At 42.3% G+C, this 16,715-nt stretch overlaps 2 protein-coding genes and 1 non-coding gene across 3 annotated transcripts in view; all 3 read right to left on the bottom strand.

The window, feature by feature from the left end:
- LOC117446411 (dihydropyridine-sensitive L-type skeletal muscle calcium channel subunit alpha-1-like) overlaps positions 1-16,715 on the bottom strand; it is a 124,724-nt gene that overhangs the window by 58,470 nt on the left and 49,539 nt on the right. The window contains exons 10-14 of the mRNA XM_034082571.2: positions 2,164-2,324; positions 974-1,199; positions 625-832; positions 355-475; positions 20-134 (exon numbers count right to left, since the gene is read on the bottom strand). Of these exons, the coding sequence (XP_033938462.1) occupies positions 20-134; positions 355-475; positions 625-832; positions 974-1,199; positions 2,164-2,324 (831 nt within the window). The remainder of the gene's footprint in view (positions 1-19; positions 135-354; positions 476-624; positions 833-973; positions 1,200-2,163; positions 2,325-16,715) is intronic.
- Positions 11,816-15,335, bottom strand: LOC117446412 (plexin domain-containing protein 1-like). Its single transcript, XM_034082572.2, is given in 12 exon segments — positions 11,816-12,666; positions 12,771-12,928; positions 13,023-13,058; positions 13,166-13,283; positions 13,374-13,434; positions 13,514-13,595; positions 13,677-13,724; positions 13,727-13,771; positions 14,362-14,461; positions 14,560-14,678; positions 14,755-14,877; positions 14,995-15,335. Coding segments are annotated over 12 exon segments (1,122 nt in total). The 5' UTR covers positions 15,110-15,335; the 3' UTR covers positions 11,816-12,549.
- On the bottom strand, positions 15,970-16,041 carry trnac-gca (transfer RNA cysteine (anticodon GCA)). Its single transcript has one exon. It is a non-coding gene; the product is annotated as a tRNA-Cys (tRNA).

Genomic DNA, 16,715 nt, shown 5'->3' on the forward strand with positions numbered 1-16,715 from the left:
AATATTTAGGAAGACTTACCTCAGTGCTTGCTTACGTTCTTTTTCCTCCGCCTTCTCTTTCTGTGCCAGAGTCAGAGACTCAGCCTCCGCCAAATTATCAACAGCAATGGCCAGGAAGACATTTAGAAGAATGACTGAAAGGCAGTCAAAGATGTTTACAGTATTTTCCAATTGATCTGCAGTTCTCATGGTAAGTGTTTACTGTTGCTAAAGACACACGTGCATGCGCGCACACACACACACACACACACACACACACACACACACACACACACACACACACACACACACACACACACACACACACACACACACACACACACACACACACACACACACACACTAAAAGGATACAATTTCCACAGACAAAGAGGATGATGAAGTAGATGCTGACTAAGATGCCAGGCATGGTGGGTCCTCCATGAGCGTTAATGCCATCGTACATTACAGCATTCCAGTCCTCTCCTGTCAGGATCTGAAACACATGCAATCAAACATGTATTAAGAGTTATTTTACTGCAAATAAGTGAGAAATATTTCGTAAATATTTCAACCTTTTTTTTAAGAAATTCTTTTTCTCATCAGTTTTATTATTGGTTGTGATATTATTGGTTCTGATTGTACCTGGAACACAGTAATAAGGGCCTGAGGGAAGCTGTCAAATGTGCTGCGGGGCTTGGCTTGGTTGGGAAAGTTAAACTTCCCTCCAAACACCTGCATACCCAGCAGGGAGAAGATGACGATGAAAAGGAAGAGGAGCAGCAGCAAGCAGGCGATGGAACGGACCGAGTTCAAGAGGGAAGCCACCAGATTACTGAGAGACGTCCAGTATCTAGGGCACACAGCATCACTTCAGTAAGGCATTGGGATTATATTTACATCTGCTCTGAAACTACATTTGTCAATCAAAAGGTTTTGTCCTAAACATTCTCTTGATTATATACTGATGAAGACACACCGGCTTGTTCCTCACCGGGAGACTTTGAGCAGGCGGAGCAGGCGTATGCAGCGCAGCACAGAGATGCCCATCACTGACATGATGCCCATGTGGACCAGGATCAGCTCCAGGATGCCAGTGGACACCACAAAGCAGTCAAAGCGGTTGAAGAGAGACATGAAGTAAGAGGGCAAACCCAGAGCGTACATCTTCATGAACATCTCCAGCGCAAACATGGACAGCAGTACTTTATTGGAATTGTCTGGTGATGGTTCGGCCACGGTATGAAGAGAGAGGCAGTGTCAAGAGGCCACAGTATGAAGAGAGAGGCAGTGTCAAGAGAGATAGAAAGAGACAGAGTTATGCACAGATTGTGTCATTACTTTACATCGTGGAACATTTAGAGCATAACAAATCATAATTGAACACATTGTTGGTGGTAAATGATAGTAATGTGTTGACTATGAAAATAAATCGATACTAATTGATGTATTATATTTACATAGCATTAACATGTCACAGTCTTTGCTGTTTCCACCCTCTTCCCTGTTCTCTGCTGTGAGGTCTGTGCTGTCTCTGGGAGCTTCCAAAGTTTATTATTTGATATTTCCTTGCTTCAACCAGAAGAAGTTCTGTTACGCCATTTCTGTCTCAAAGCTCTTCTCTCTGCAATTATGGGAATCATGTGCTGTCCAATTAATAAATCATATGCCTCAGGCTGTACTTCAGATTTCATATTGTGTCATGGTCTTGGGTTAGTGTATAGTATGTTTCCTGTTTTATTTTTAAAAGTTAAAGGTGGGGTAGGTAATTCACTTCAGAAACACTTGTTATATTCCATGGAATGCTCTTAACATCCCGATAGCAATGAATATATTAAATGCTTTGACAATAAATACATTTAAAAAATGTCATCTGTGGAAGCCGTGGTACTGTAAAAAGCACGACCTTAGGCGAACTGGATGGCCTACCTGCCTGTCAGCCTTCCATCTCGTGCACAAACTTATCTCGTGCCCTCCATTCTTACCTACCCTACCTTTAAGTAGTGAAGAGACTAGACACTAGAGAAGTGTAAGAGGGTAGGGAGAGGGTAAAGGGCAATATTGGAATTGGTCCTTGTGCTGTGTAAATTCAATGTCATTCAGTGTTTGACATACACTGTGAACACTTGCCCCTGGCCCCTGTCATTTTGCAAAGCACGTTGTGTAAGGTGTGTGTGCTCAGACCTTGCCAGTTGGTGAGACTCTGGGACTGTTTGTGGTGCTCTGTTGCGATGGCCATTGTGTTAAGGAAGACCAGCGTGATCACCCACCGGTAGAACAGGTTGGACTTCACATACACTCTGCATTTACGCCGTAACCAACGGTTCCACTTACGAGCAAGCTTACTGCACAAAGGGAGAAACACAAGTTGAATCAGGAGAAAGGGTGAGTACTCAATAGGCCTTAAAGTAAGATGACATCGGTGAGCTTGATTCTTTTTCCAGCTGTGTTGCACATAGGGTTGCCAACCATCAGAGAGAGAGAGAGAGAGAGAGAGAGAGAGAGAGAGAGAGAGAGAGAGAGAGAGAGAGAGAGAGAGAGAGAGAGGGGAAGAGAGGAGAGAGCGGAGAGGAGAAGAGAGGAGAGAGAGAGAGAGAGAGAGAGAGAGGACCTTTTACAAGTCATGGCAGAGGGGGATTCCATGGATTCCTGATGAGTCTTTCGTGTGAGTGCTGGGGCGTGAGTGGACATGCTAGTTTTCAGTGTGTCTGGCCCGTGTCACTGTAGAGGAACTTTAGGAATTTCCTTTGTTGATACCCCCCCTTTCCTCCCACGGAGGAGGAGGAGGGGGGTAGGCACAGATTAGGCCCTCTCTCTAAGGGGGGGGGGGTGGACTAGTCGGTGATAAACAGCAGAGGAGGGATAGAGGGGGGCCTTAGTTGGGTTGCAACATGATTACACACATTTGGAGAGTCCCATTTCCATCTGAGGATGCATGATAAACCATTTGAGCGTGAAAACACGACACATGCTCACTGACATACACAACATGACAACTTGGGGACAACTTACGCATTGCAGTAAGGTCTCTTCTCGAAGCCTTTGTAATTCTTCATGTTTAGAGTCATTTTGCAGACCTCGCAGCTGAAGCATCCTTTATGCCAGTACTGTCAGGAACGAAGGAAAGAGAGATTTTAGACATTTAATTCACGTTCATTTGGATCAGAAAAAGGCCACACACACACACATGAGAACACCCATACAGCAAAGGAAAGCAAAGTGAGTGAGTGAGACCAGAACGATGTTGTATTCCCTTGAGGTGTCACAGGGACGTGAGCGTGATACAGACAGAAAGAAAAGTGACTGTTCAGAGCTAAGCAAAGTGGAAACAGTGGTTTGTGTATGCTGCCGTTGGACATCCGCTTTTGGTTGCTTGAACCGTTACTATTAATAAGTAGATTGGGTGTTTGTGGTAAGGAGGTAGCTGTAGAGTTCGTGATTAACAAGTATGAATCTTTACTTCCATCATCAATATCATCAATTTTCACACTTTTCTTTTGTGCCTGATGTGTGAAAACAAAAACGGGGCCAGCAGGAGTTACTTTCACTTGGTGATGCAGGGACTGTGCTAGCTCTGAATGCAGCACCTTTGCACTCGGTGCGCTCATCTCTGCAGGCCTGCATTTCCCTGTTGTCGCTCTCACCATCTTCACGAGAAGCCATGCCTCTATCTCTCTCACTACCCTTTCTCCCTTCCTCCCACCCTCCTCTCGCCTCATTCCCTTTTCTCTCTTGGCACTGGGCTGCTCTGTGGCCTGAGGGTTCAAAGAGGGATTGAGGGAGGGAGGATCGGAGAAAGAAAAGTACCGGAAGGAGAGAGGACACATGAAAGGAAGGAGCAAGAGGAAGGGAGGGGTGGGCAAAAGAGAGAAATTGCCAGAGAGTGGAGCAATGATCTGGCTGCTCCTGCTATCGTCGAGGGAAGGGAGAAAGGAGTGCAAAGATAACGAACGAGAGAAAATGGGGGGAAATCAAGACGGTGCTTTCTCCCGCACTTTATTCACTTCTACACCAATTGCTCACACACACAATAATATACACATTTTCCAAACAGCACAGAAATATGACTCAAAACAGAGAAAGTGCACATCAAAGAACAAGCTCACTTTCTCAATGTTTCACTCACTAACACGTGCATGTTTGACTCGCCACAGTGTTCCGGGGTAAGACGCATCCATTTATGGTCACAAAAATAATAAACGTTTTGATAGATACTGTAGTATGTTTTACAGCACGGATACATCACCAGGATGTCGACGGTGAAAGCTGCAGATGGACAGTAGACACAATCATGGTGGACTAGATATAAGTCAAAGTGGGACAAGGGGACGTGTGGAAGGAAGATTTCCTTTAACTAACACCTCAGTGTCATTGTTAGCAATATAGAGCCTTCAATCATGACCAATAAAGCTTCTCTTTTGTTATAAAGCTGGTTTTATATTGTACCACATATCAAGCTTAAGCATTATCTCAGTGTGTGTATAATGTCAATGTCATATGTTTTTCAAGAGGAATGCAAAGCTGCAAAACAGATATTCAGAATGGAATAAGGTAGTTGGCCTCAATGCGGTTAAACAACCCAAACACATGTCAACACTTGATTCCCTGGACATTGTCTGGAGTTCGTAGTAGAACTAGGTCACAGGAAACGTAATGTTTAACTCATATGCTATAGCCAGGTGGAACTATTTTGATCCAGACTAGCTCAAGCGTTTCTTGTACTTGTATGATCAAGAAGTGAGAATGCCAAAACACATGACGGCTTCCCCACATCTGTAGGTGTGGTTGCCGCGGGTACTTGCTCCATTGGTGAAGTCGCCTATATGGACACAGCGATGGCAGCACTATTTATGGAAACATGACCAAACCCAAAGCACGATGGGCATAAGACTTTTTTCCTTTGGCTTCAGGCTGGTTTTAGGAACAGTCTTGTCTGTTCTGTCTGCTTGTAACAGACCACCCAATGTGGTGTTCAATGACAACAGGCAAGTGTGTGCGCGTTTGACTTGGTGTTTGTTGCTGTGGGCCAGCAATATTGTTCTAATGCATACACAAGAGGAGGGCTCACAGCAGAGGCCAAGCCTGGGCACTGTTCAGTGGAGCTGTGATCAACAGCCAAACACACTGGGCCAAGCCTTCCAATGCAAACTGTTTATCCCACTACAACCCATCGGGCCTGAGGGACTTGCCGATGGACACATCATGTTACTTTTTCCACTGTTCTCCCTCTCCATTGTTCTGGCCAGTACTGCAACAGCAGCACAGTGCAGGCAGATTCCATTTCCTCCAGCTCTCGCTCATTTGCAGCTGTGGTGGCTGCCATCTTTGCATGCAAAGCGTCTGCTTCATCTACACAGCGTAATGTTCTCCACAGACTATCATCCCCTTCATGATGACCAGCGATAAGCTAACGCAGTGTAATGCTAACAGGAGTAGTGTGGATGAAAAAAATGTGAGCCTATCAGCTGAGTGAGCTTGGACTTTGACACTCGTGTTGTTTCCCTAAATTAAATATTACTCCTGTAGTCAACTGAAGTCAACTGTTTAGCAAACTATTCCAACCTGCTGACCCACATTCTACCATGACAACTTCACGTTGATAACACGGGCCCTCTCAGGTGAGCAGATATCCGGCTAAACAGCCTTTTGGAAGAAGCTAAACACGGGTGCCAAAGTGCACTCAGGCCACTACATCTGGTGAAGTGTGTTTATATTCAATTGTAAGTGCATTTTCACTGACAAATTCAAAAAGGATATCCTGGTGAACTTAGTATTATTCAGTCAGTATTTAGCCACTTCTTTTTTTTGTATTCGGAGGGAGGTCAAATATAATCACAATATCAGATTTTCACTACACAATTGTTCTTGCTTGAAGGATTTAAGACGACGATATTATTGAAGTGCCTATAGAAATGTTGAAATAATAATAATGCTGTCAGTCTAACTTAGTTAGTTAATTCTGCCCTTTAGCAACTGGGGTACAATTGCGTGTGATAAAGACAAATAAGAGGCTCTTCGTGTCTTCCTATGTGTAGAATTAAAATGAAATCATTATTTCATTTATTAAATATCAGAATCTTCATCGAAACCAGTATATAGGACACGTTGTCACATTTAATACTAATCTAATGCCAAGCGTGAATTGCTAATTATCTCATCTGAACCTAGATACAATCTTAAAAGTATCAAGTAGGAATATGGTCTGGGACTTCTACTGATGCGGAAGGGAGAGGAAGGGACAAGCAGGAAACATCCCAAATGTGTGTTCCAGAGGCCACCCAGCACTTATCCTCCTCGAGCTCCAGGAAGACCTGGCCCTTGGGTGCCGAGGCAGGATCTGGCATTCAGCTGGAAAATGAGGACACTGCAGAGATGGAGCCCTAGAAATAAAACGCCCATAAAAAAAAAAACAGCACTGTCTCCCTGCATCAGCGCAGCTCAAGGGCACATGTGTAGCCGCTTGTCTATACGTGTGTGAGTAATAACTGTGTGTACATGTGTGTAGTGCTGTATGTAGGTTATAAGTCTCGATGCATGCATGTAAGCTGGGATGCAAGAGTCCAATCAAGAGCAGAAATGCTCAGTCAGCCTCACCGCTCCCTCTTGGTGAGAACCAAATACAAGTTAGCCTGGCCAAAAACCCTCTGGCCATTTGTAGACTCCATGTTTGTGTGCACACACATCAGACACACAGAGGGACAGTTAATAAGAGTCTGAAAATAAGCATAGTCTGACGCTAGCTACTGACTGATAAAGGGACTGGTTTAAGGCATTCAAATGATGCAGGGCTGTCACCACTTCCTTTATCTGTGTGAGTGTCTAATCCAAACACGGTAGATTTCTTACCTCTTTTAGTGCACTAGCCACAGCAAAACAAAGCATTGTTTTGAAGAAGGCGGCGTACTGATTTGACCAGAAGCCCCTTTCCCAATATTGTTTTATTTTTAGATACAAAAAGAATGGACTGAAGCTTTAGACTGTGTTAAGGGGATTTCCATGATCCAGTCATCTGTGAGTCACCAAAGTAAGCATCAGAGGAACTTAGCGCATTATAGCACTGAAGGACATCCCTAGGGGTCCTTCGTGAAAATGTTTAATAACTACTTTTTTCTAGATCAGTAGCAATTCCCTTCAATCACTTTGTGTCATGCTTTAAGAGGCCATTAGGCCCGGTGCTCCAAGGAGGCTCTCATGGCTCCAAGGAGGCTCTCATGGCTCCAAGGAGGCTCTCATGGCTCTTGGACTCAGAAGTGTATTCTAAACCAAAGGTGGTTAAATAAATACAAAAGATCAGCAAACACACACACAGTAAGGCATTACAGCAGCTTACTATGTGTATGTGTGGAAGTGTATTCCTGCGTAAGACAGTATGCCTAAAGACAAAGTAGCCACATCTGGCTGGTGCTGCTAATAGAGGAAACTAGCTCATTAAAGCATGCTGGTTCATTATTAGCCTACCTGATGCCATTCATTTCCACCCATGCCAAAGGCTTGCTTGCTGGTATGCAGGCAGACAGTGATTTGAACAGACATACTAGGAAAGAGTGAAGTATGCACTTAACACACTTTCCAAACCACTCCAATCTGTGATGTGCACTTTAGTAAAATACACCGTACAGACAAAACATTAGTAAAAGAAGAAAAACAACACATAAGCACAGTAAAGGTGGAATGTCAATCACTTCTGGTGTGTTATAAATTATCTGTATGAATTCATTTTAAAAAACATGGCATCCTATTGCCATGTCGTTTGGCTAAAAGTATCACTTTCCGTTGGCCTTCTATGCATTTGCTTAAGGCAAAGCAACAGAGAGGCCAGATTGTTTGGTCTGGGAAAGCAAACATGTCGACGAGTTCCTTTTTCTGATAAAAGGCACAAAGGAGAAGTACCTGGCTGCTCACGGTGGAGTCAACACGTCGGGTCATTTGAACAGTCATATGTGACCATGAATAATTGAAGGGAGGTGGCTGGATACATTCCTCACCTCTTGTGGCTTAAGGACAACATGAATCAGCTCTAAACATAGGCACGGCGGCAGACAGATTCCTCTAAAACCGGAGTCAGAGGAAATGAGTTTGAACTACATCAGCAGAAGGAGAAACCCCATTTTACACAGGAATACTGGTTGTAAAATAGCTCTATTCGCATATAAAATACAAACAGAAAGGAATATATGAAGGACTCGTACGATGAGATAAAAGCATTTGTGATTTGCCATTTTAAGGATTCTATTTCACATGACTAAGCATGGTGTAATCACTCGTGCTGTAAAGACTGTTCTGAGCTGCACAAATCTCATACTGTACTCTTCCGACCTTTAACCCTCTTTTGCAGCAATGCCCTGGGATTGAAAGGCAGCAGCACAATTGGGGCACACATCTGAACCAGAAACCCCACACGGAAGCCAAATAACACAGCAACCAATTTGTTAGCTAAATAATAAAAATGAACCCGAGTTAATTGTAACTGTGAAAGCCAGAGTACAGAATGACCGTATGTGTCGGATACATCAGAGTGTGAAGCGAATGGTGCATGACATCTGATTTCTACACACACTTTGGTTAATGCCAGCTGCGTCTGAACATTCGAGATCATGTGAACCAAGAAGTGCAGTCCCTTTTATTAGCTACCAGCTAAAAAAAGAGCTGCCTATTGAAATTGTTGGTTCAACATAAGTGAAGAAAACCAAGACCGCAGAATCATGAAAACAGTGATATGTCTTGTCTGTCTGCATTGTAAAAGCCTTCACCACTGACATGCTGATATGAGGAAAATAACCTCCGGCTGGCTTTTGTCCATTCATCCATATGTATGTGTGACCTTCTCCTCCACTGACAAGCTGTTTTGTATTGTGTCTTCTTGATACTTGGTGCCATAGGGAGATCTTTTGTTTTGTAAAAGCAGCGTCTGCAACAAGCAAACAGGTCTTGCCTCAGAATGAATCTTACCAATAGTGTGTCTAAACACTGATTAAGATGTTTTGACATTTAACATATTCAAAAGTCAAAACATGAATTCAAGAGCCAGAAGCAAATGTGTTTAGGCTTCATACTTGTTGAAGGATGAGCTTTCAGAAGAAGTCAGTTTCTCACATTATTCATAGATTTTGAAAACACTACGTCCACTGAAATAGTAGCTGATTTACCCACTCTGGAACCAGTTTGACAGCTTCACAATGTATGGCACGGCACAATAGCCCAGTTAAATATGAATACATCTGTTTCTCTTCACCTGCAGGTGGGGACAGGCTCACAGACACTGGAGCAGAGTCGAGTAGTTCAGTGAGAGATCAGCTTTAAGCGTTAACCACTCAACACGGATCTCTCAATTTATCTTGAGAATACACACTTCCTGAGTGCAGGAAATGGCTGGCAATCTTGTGACACACATACAAATCATTGCAATCATCCAGACAATGCACATTAACCTAAATGTTTTTATTTCGAAGGGTTGCATTAAGGGCGCGGTAAAAACAACTACTTTATCGCTTCTTTGTAACAAGTTTGTATTGACTGGAGTTCAAAAGCAACAAAAACTAACCAAACTGATATGAGCCTGACTTTATATCCAAAAACGTCAGCTTAAAACTCCTTACTATCAACAATCTCTTAAGAAATAAAGGAAAACCAAATAACAAGGCTAACAGCTCAACCAAACTTCACTTCCTGTCTTTACATGTGCTCTGCTGTCCGCTCCCTCTGCTGGGCCCAGCCCTGCTATAGTGGAATGCAGCTGACAGACAAACAAGCCTCTGTGGCTCAAACTCCCTGCCCCACAGAGGGGGGTGTTATAGAAGAACACTGTCAGGTAAAGGTAGCCATTCATCAGTGGCTCAACACCAATGGAGGAAGCGGCAGAACACTCAACTCCCCTCTGCCTTCACCTGAGCTAGCCTAGCACATGGAAAACCCCCCAGCCAATGTAGCTGCTTTTAACAGAAAGAGAATGGTAGTGTCTGTATGTGTGCGCGCCACGGAGATGGGGAAGGCGTGATTTTGTTGGCATGTCTGAAGGGGTGAGCACTGATGCAGAATGGTAGCGAAGACGGACGACAGGCTACTCTCCTGTATGGGTTCAGAGCAGCAGGGAGACGACACAGCAGGCCCCTGACAAGAGCACGCTGTATGGGAGTGTCCGTCTGCTGGAATGCACTCGGCTTCAGGCCAGATACCAACGCACATTCAGGCTGTACTTGTGGCAATTTGGTTATCTTATCATCAATGCCAGTCTTCTAACATGACTTGTATTTTGTTCAAGTGTGAGAGGGATTCTGAGATAAATCAATTCCAGTCCAGAGCAATTTGGGAAAACATTACTCATGGTGCATTCAAGAACACATCTTTGCAGAGAGAAATATTGCATTCAATCAATAAGTGATGTTACTTTAGATAGTGTGCTCTTTCCCCACCTTCCCTGTCAGATAAACAAGTCTCAACAGGGATTGATTTTCAATAGCCATTCAGTGCCCCAAGTACTGCCTTGGCCAAAATACATAAACACTACTCTTCATATGACAAACAACAGACCCCACCCAACTAGTAAAGTGAGTGTGTGTTACATGTATGTTGTTGCAAAGTTACAGTCTGTAGTGCTGAGTGCAACAACATTCAGTAAATGCAGGACTTATTTCACATTTCCCTCCAATGACAAGCTGTGATGTATCAATGTTAACTGAAAGTGTAGCTCACATGTGATATAATGAGCTGGACATAGGAGTCCCTACGGGCAATATTGATGAGATTAACACCTTGGCTGAGATTAGGAATCTGTTTTTGACTGAAAAGTAATTGAGGCGGCTCCTCTAATGATCCCTGACTTGGATTAGCCGGTGAATTGGACACAGACATGTCTAAATCTGTCCATGCTGCCCACGACATTGGACTATTTCATTCCATCGAAAGTCATGAATCGTTAAGTATTTGTAAAGGTAAATCCTACAACTAGATGTGTTGAGGTTAGAAACGTTAGCTAAACATCAGTTTTCTTCTAAACAGTGGTTCCTGCCAGGCCCAAACCAGGCTGTGGGAAGCACCGTGAGACGCTGGTTTTAGGGCGAATCAATACCGTAGCCTTGAATCATTGTCGTGTTGAAAAAAATATATATTCTGTTTTGTTAAAGTTGTCCATTATCAACACGATATTTGCTTCTAGTCCGCGCTCGGGTCTTGTGACATCGCCACCCAGACGTTAAGCTAGCCGTTAGCTTGTCTTGCTAGCGAAATACCTGTCCTGTTGGGGTGTTCGATTCATTCACAAAAATACGTGAAGGGTGTCATTTTAGCAGAGCAGAATGCGTGTAGAAAACGTACCAAAGAATGTTGGGGTGTAAGGAGTATTTTAAAACAAAGAGTAAGAAGTAAGGCGACATTTTCACGTTCTTACCTTGTCCAGACAATTCACTTTTTCCGTGGGGTATACGACTAGATTACATCTGCCACACGACGGATTCATGTTGGAGGAATGCTCTTCTAGCTAGTTAGCACGGAAACCGCCGACGATACTGCTTTTAGCTTTATGCTGTCGAGTCCTCACTTCAAAAACTAGATATAGTGCACGATAATGATCAGTAACAGACCAACACTAATCTAGTTGTATGTAGAAAATCCAGGAGGTTGTTGTTGTCGTTGTAGCCGCACAGCTGGCTGTCAGTCCACTAACCAGACACGGAAAGCGCACTCCCGCTTCCCTCTCTCTCTCATCTCTATCTCTCTATCTCTCTCTCTCTCTCTCTCCCTCCCTCGGCGGCGCGTGTCCGAGCAGAAAGGGAAGAAGCAGTGTGGGGGTTCAATGTTTTACTTGGAAGAAAGATTTGAATCATTTGGTCATTCATTTGAAGGAACTTCATCACCTATAAATCGTGCATATTCAACTGAAACTGAAATACCATCGCAACACAGTCCACATTCTGTGTTGTAATCCAGATCCACCCTTCTGCATGTTCAACACGACTGTCCTCTTCCCATCTGTGCTCGCATAGCAAACGCATGCGATCATCTTCATTGTTGCAGATCTTTGGGGCTTTACCAATACAGTGATCTCAAATCATATTTGTACACATATGCCACGTTCACTGCGTGTCCTAGTTGATGTCCATGTCATGTATGTGGTTAGGAGGACACCTGCTGACAAAAAGGCTGTACTGTCTGTTTTCCTAAATATGCCTCATGCATGGTATTTTCTATAAGGATTTTCACTCCTTTTATCAAGTAGCCTACTCCAGAATCAAATATCAAATCAAATATAAAATACTGCTGACATTACAACTGGAGTATTTTTCAGGAACTGTGCAGTGTGTTCTTGCAAAACAAAGTTGTAGGTACTCAAAATTCCCCACCAAAAGCAACAGGAATTGAAACTGAAGCACACCCAGAGAGACATACATGTTTAATTAAATCGTTAAATAATTAAAAATCAGCTTTAATCTACAAAAACTGTTGCAAAAATGTTGCCTGACATCTTAAAAAACAACAATATGAATGTAATACTTGAACTGGTTTTGCACGAATGTATATATTTGGATGTTTGTAGAAATAAGTTCAATTTGAATATTTTAGGTTCCATCCATTATTTCAACATGGCCCGGCTTGAACAATGCTGTCTTTATCATGACCTTCCACTTCCACTTCCACTTCTGTGTAACCAGGCTGTTGCTTCCGAAACTTCAAGGATGGCCAGTTATTGCGTCGCTAAAAAAAAAGGAAACGTAAAAGATGATGTTTGTTGTGGATATGTGTAATTTAAGCACACATGGCTCCTGTCAGGAAAGGTGTCGGACACATTCAGTGCTCACCTGGATGAGGTAAAGTGGTGATGCAGCAGTTGGATGGTAGTTGATGTAAAGAGCTACCAGTACCATAGCCAAAACTAAAACCAGTGCAGCTGCTATACCAGCTATCACTCCTGTATTAGCCAACCCGTCCCTCTTGGTTGAAGAATCTGTCTTCACATCTGTAATAGAGATGAAACCTCATTATTATACCTCTTCAAGGGCTCTATATTTTAGTTTTTTGTTCTCATTCTGTTTCTGAGAATAATAACTCACCGTTGCCAGTCTTAAATATATGACGTTTGGTCTCATCTGTGAGAAAACAGAAAGCATCATTTCCATACTTATTTCATGGCTGAATCTATTCTTATTCAGCGACTAAATGTGGGGGGGAAATACTAAGAATAGCTCAGCCTTACCGTCACATTCACAGCCTTTTTGTAGAGGAGTCAGTGAGGTGACATTCTCGATCTCTGGTGTGATAGAGGAACCAGTGGAGCTGTCAACCCTGGAGTAATCCTCACAGGTTGCTTTTTGCTCTGCCCATATACAACAATGCAATATATTTTATGCATGAGGCTTACAAATGGCAAATAAGCAGATATGTATTCTTGTTGTCCACATTACCTCCTCTGAGCAGGCATAGTCCAACCATTCTTGTCTGTGTCTATCCATGCCATCTGAACATCTAAAACGGATCAGATGTATATTTATAAAGGTAAAACAGCACTATATGAATGTTTAGGCTATCGCAATGTACTGCTCACCTCTGGAGTACGTGGCACCAGCTACAACCAGAGGTTTGGTTATATGAGAGGCAGAGCTCACAGCTATCATGTTGTAGACAGGCTGAATAAAGAGAAGGAGGTAACATATTATAACACATCCAACATATTGAACAGATACTTATATTTAATAATAATCACTTACTAGGCAGAGGAGTGAATTCAACAGCAGAGTAGCTGGTGATCTTTGTGTGTCTATCTCGACCCGATGGTACTCATAAATTGTCCGTTGCTTGGCATCTAAGTCAATAACAGGTTTGTTGTCAGGTTTTCACATACAGTACTATGTATCCAAAATATGTGGTTAATGTCTTTAATATAAGTAGACGTGCAATAATTAGTCAAAAAACGATAAGACAGTGTTCCAAAAAAATAGCAATCTGTTTTTACAATTGATTTATGTTGTAGTCAACAGATAAATAATGCTGATTCCACCCTCTGAAATCATGTCCTTCTAACATTTCTATATAAATAAACTTGCCTTGCCTTCTCCATCTGTTTTATATCATATTACAGTAAAAATATTTGGGTTTCAAAATGAAAAAATAAGTCCTTTAAAGACATCACCATGGACTTTGAGAAACAGGGATTGACATGTTCTTACTTTTTTGTATTAAAGACCAAACAATGGAGGAAATAATTCACAGAAGAATCACTAATGGAAACAATTGTTAGTTGCAGCAGTATAAAGAGTTTAAATGGACAGAGAAAGCTCAACGTCAACTCTATTATCCTAATCTGGTTTGGTTCAATGGCAGGATAACACAAAACAATCATGATAACAGATACAAATATGAATGAAACGTATTTGCATAAACTTTATTGCCGACCTGGTGATTGAGGAGAAACTGGCGTGACCATAAAAGCATCAGACAAACCGGCCTTTATTGGATGCTCAGCTGAACCGATCACATCTAAAGACAGAGGTATCTGACAGACAAAAAGGGAACCGCTTATGCATGCAGCAAAATGAAAGAGCACCATTTTAGAAAGCTACCGAGAGCAGAAAAGAGATGTGGCTTACTCACATCTCGGTAGCTGAATGTGATGGTTCCTGTTTTGTGAAGAGCAGCCTGAAACGTAAATTCTCCTTCTGACTCTTTTCCCCGGAGTCTGACCCGATCCCACTGGACCACAAACACCTCACCTGAAGACAGGGAACGTCAACAATGTGTCAGATATGTTACTGGGCAATCGTGATCAAATGTGTGGTCGTATCTTACCATTGTCCAGGTATTGCACAGTAGATTCTTTAGCGTAGCTTGGGTCAAAATGTGCCATTAGAGGGGCGATGTACTGTGTGGCCGTGAGCATACGGTGAGTAATGTCCCCTGTGAAGATAAAGCCTGAACACGGCCAGATGGACAAATATGTAAGATTTTGCGTATGATCTGCAAAACACTTCTCTGCTCTGAACGCATGCAGGAAAGGTCACATCTGTTCTAAAATGAAAAAAACAGTACCTCCAGTTGCTATGGTGATCTGCCTCAGGTAGTGTCCGTAAAAAGGAAAGTCAAACGACAGGGCAACTCTCTGCAAAGAGAGTGGATAGAAGCAGACAGAGAGAAAATGAGGCATTGGGGGTATCAAACGGTTGCTAGCGTTTTCAAGTTGAAAGCATCCTAATCATTTTCTTCAAGGAGACCAGTTGAAAGTGCATTATCATCTCACTTTCAACTGGTCTGTACTTGTTATTAATGAAAATGATATTGATGAAACTGATTTGCTCGACTGTCTCAAATTGTAATGATTGTGTGCATTGCTTGAATTTCACTTAACAGACTGTATGTGGTTTGTCTTGTGTGTCATGTTTAGCATTTTGTCTTTTTGTTTATGTATGTCTGTAAGTTGTTGCTATTGTCGGGACCCCTTGAGAAGGAGATGGTGCATCTCAAGGGCTTTATCCCAATGAATAAACATTTCTATATATATAAGGAGAAAACCAAGTTTGTATTGCACTGAGATAGAATAAAGAGGCTGCAGGCGCTATGTTTTGTTTGATTTCCCTCATTGTATGGTAGCGCACCACTCATTTAATTACTCCACTAACACCTTTATGTAAAGAGTTTTGTTATATCCCTAAGAGTTATATTAATATATGCCCACCATTTTGTTATACTATCAATCTATTCAGAAACATCAACATTTAGTTGGTAGAACATTCAAATGCCTACGCACACAGGGGGGATTTACAGAAACCAATGAAGCAAGTTATCCAATGTTGCTGCTTTTGTCATTGTTATTCGCAAAACTGTCCACTTTCCTTAAAAGCAAACACTCACCATCAACAACCATGTAACGCCAAATTGGCCTGACTGCAATTTTCAGGGTTAATACTCAACTGAATATCATTTGACAATGCGTGTTAGAACAATTGATATGAAATCTGACTGACTGAATGTGTTCATGTATCAAATACTCGGTTCATACTGAAAATGAGGGGGCACCCGGATTTGAACCAGGGACCTCTTGATCTGCAGTCAAATGCTCTACCACTGAGCTATACCCCCATGCTCCTATTTCACATTGTTATCATTATTACTATTTACAAAGGAACAGGCACTTGTTTGTGTTAGCAGGCTGTGACTCAGCTTTTAAAAGCAGACAGCTGTGACTAACACTCTCCTCAGCATAATATCTGATGTAACAACGGCAATGATCTTGTTAAAACATAGACACAACTTGGCTGCGTAGGAGGAGGTCATTGAGGTAACAGAGTGTGATTTTTTTCAAAACTGATATTCAAACTCTATTATGAGTGTCAATAATCAAGAGAGCAAAGGGAATACTGGCCCTGCTGTTACCATTGATACAAATTATAACCCTCACCTGCAGCTCTAGCTGTAATTTAATATAATAAAAACACATGACCAGTACCTTTTGTTTTCCAAAAAGGCAAGCACATTTTTCTTCTTAGCTTCAAATATGTATCTAATGTAAAAACAGTTTACTCCTAAACTGTATAACCTGAACATGTTTTATTTAAAGCTCTTTCCAAATGGAGAATACATTTTTTCCATTACATATTTCTTAGCGTTTAGGAGTTTTCCTTTCCTGTTCTGGATCCACTACATCTTTTATATTAAGTGAGATGTGGCTCAGGTGCCAGGTGTTGGACAACGAGAGGTCAGAACTCGGTTGGTGCTGACAGCCTCTGGCAGGCATGAAGCTCTTGGCAAGTATC

This window comes from Pseudochaenichthys georgianus, chromosome 5 (genome assembly GCF_902827115.2).
Source record: "Pseudochaenichthys georgianus chromosome 5, fPseGeo1.2, whole genome shotgun sequence".
In the NCBI taxonomy this organism is placed as follows: domain Eukaryota; kingdom Metazoa; phylum Chordata; class Actinopteri; order Perciformes; family Channichthyidae; genus Pseudochaenichthys; species Pseudochaenichthys georgianus.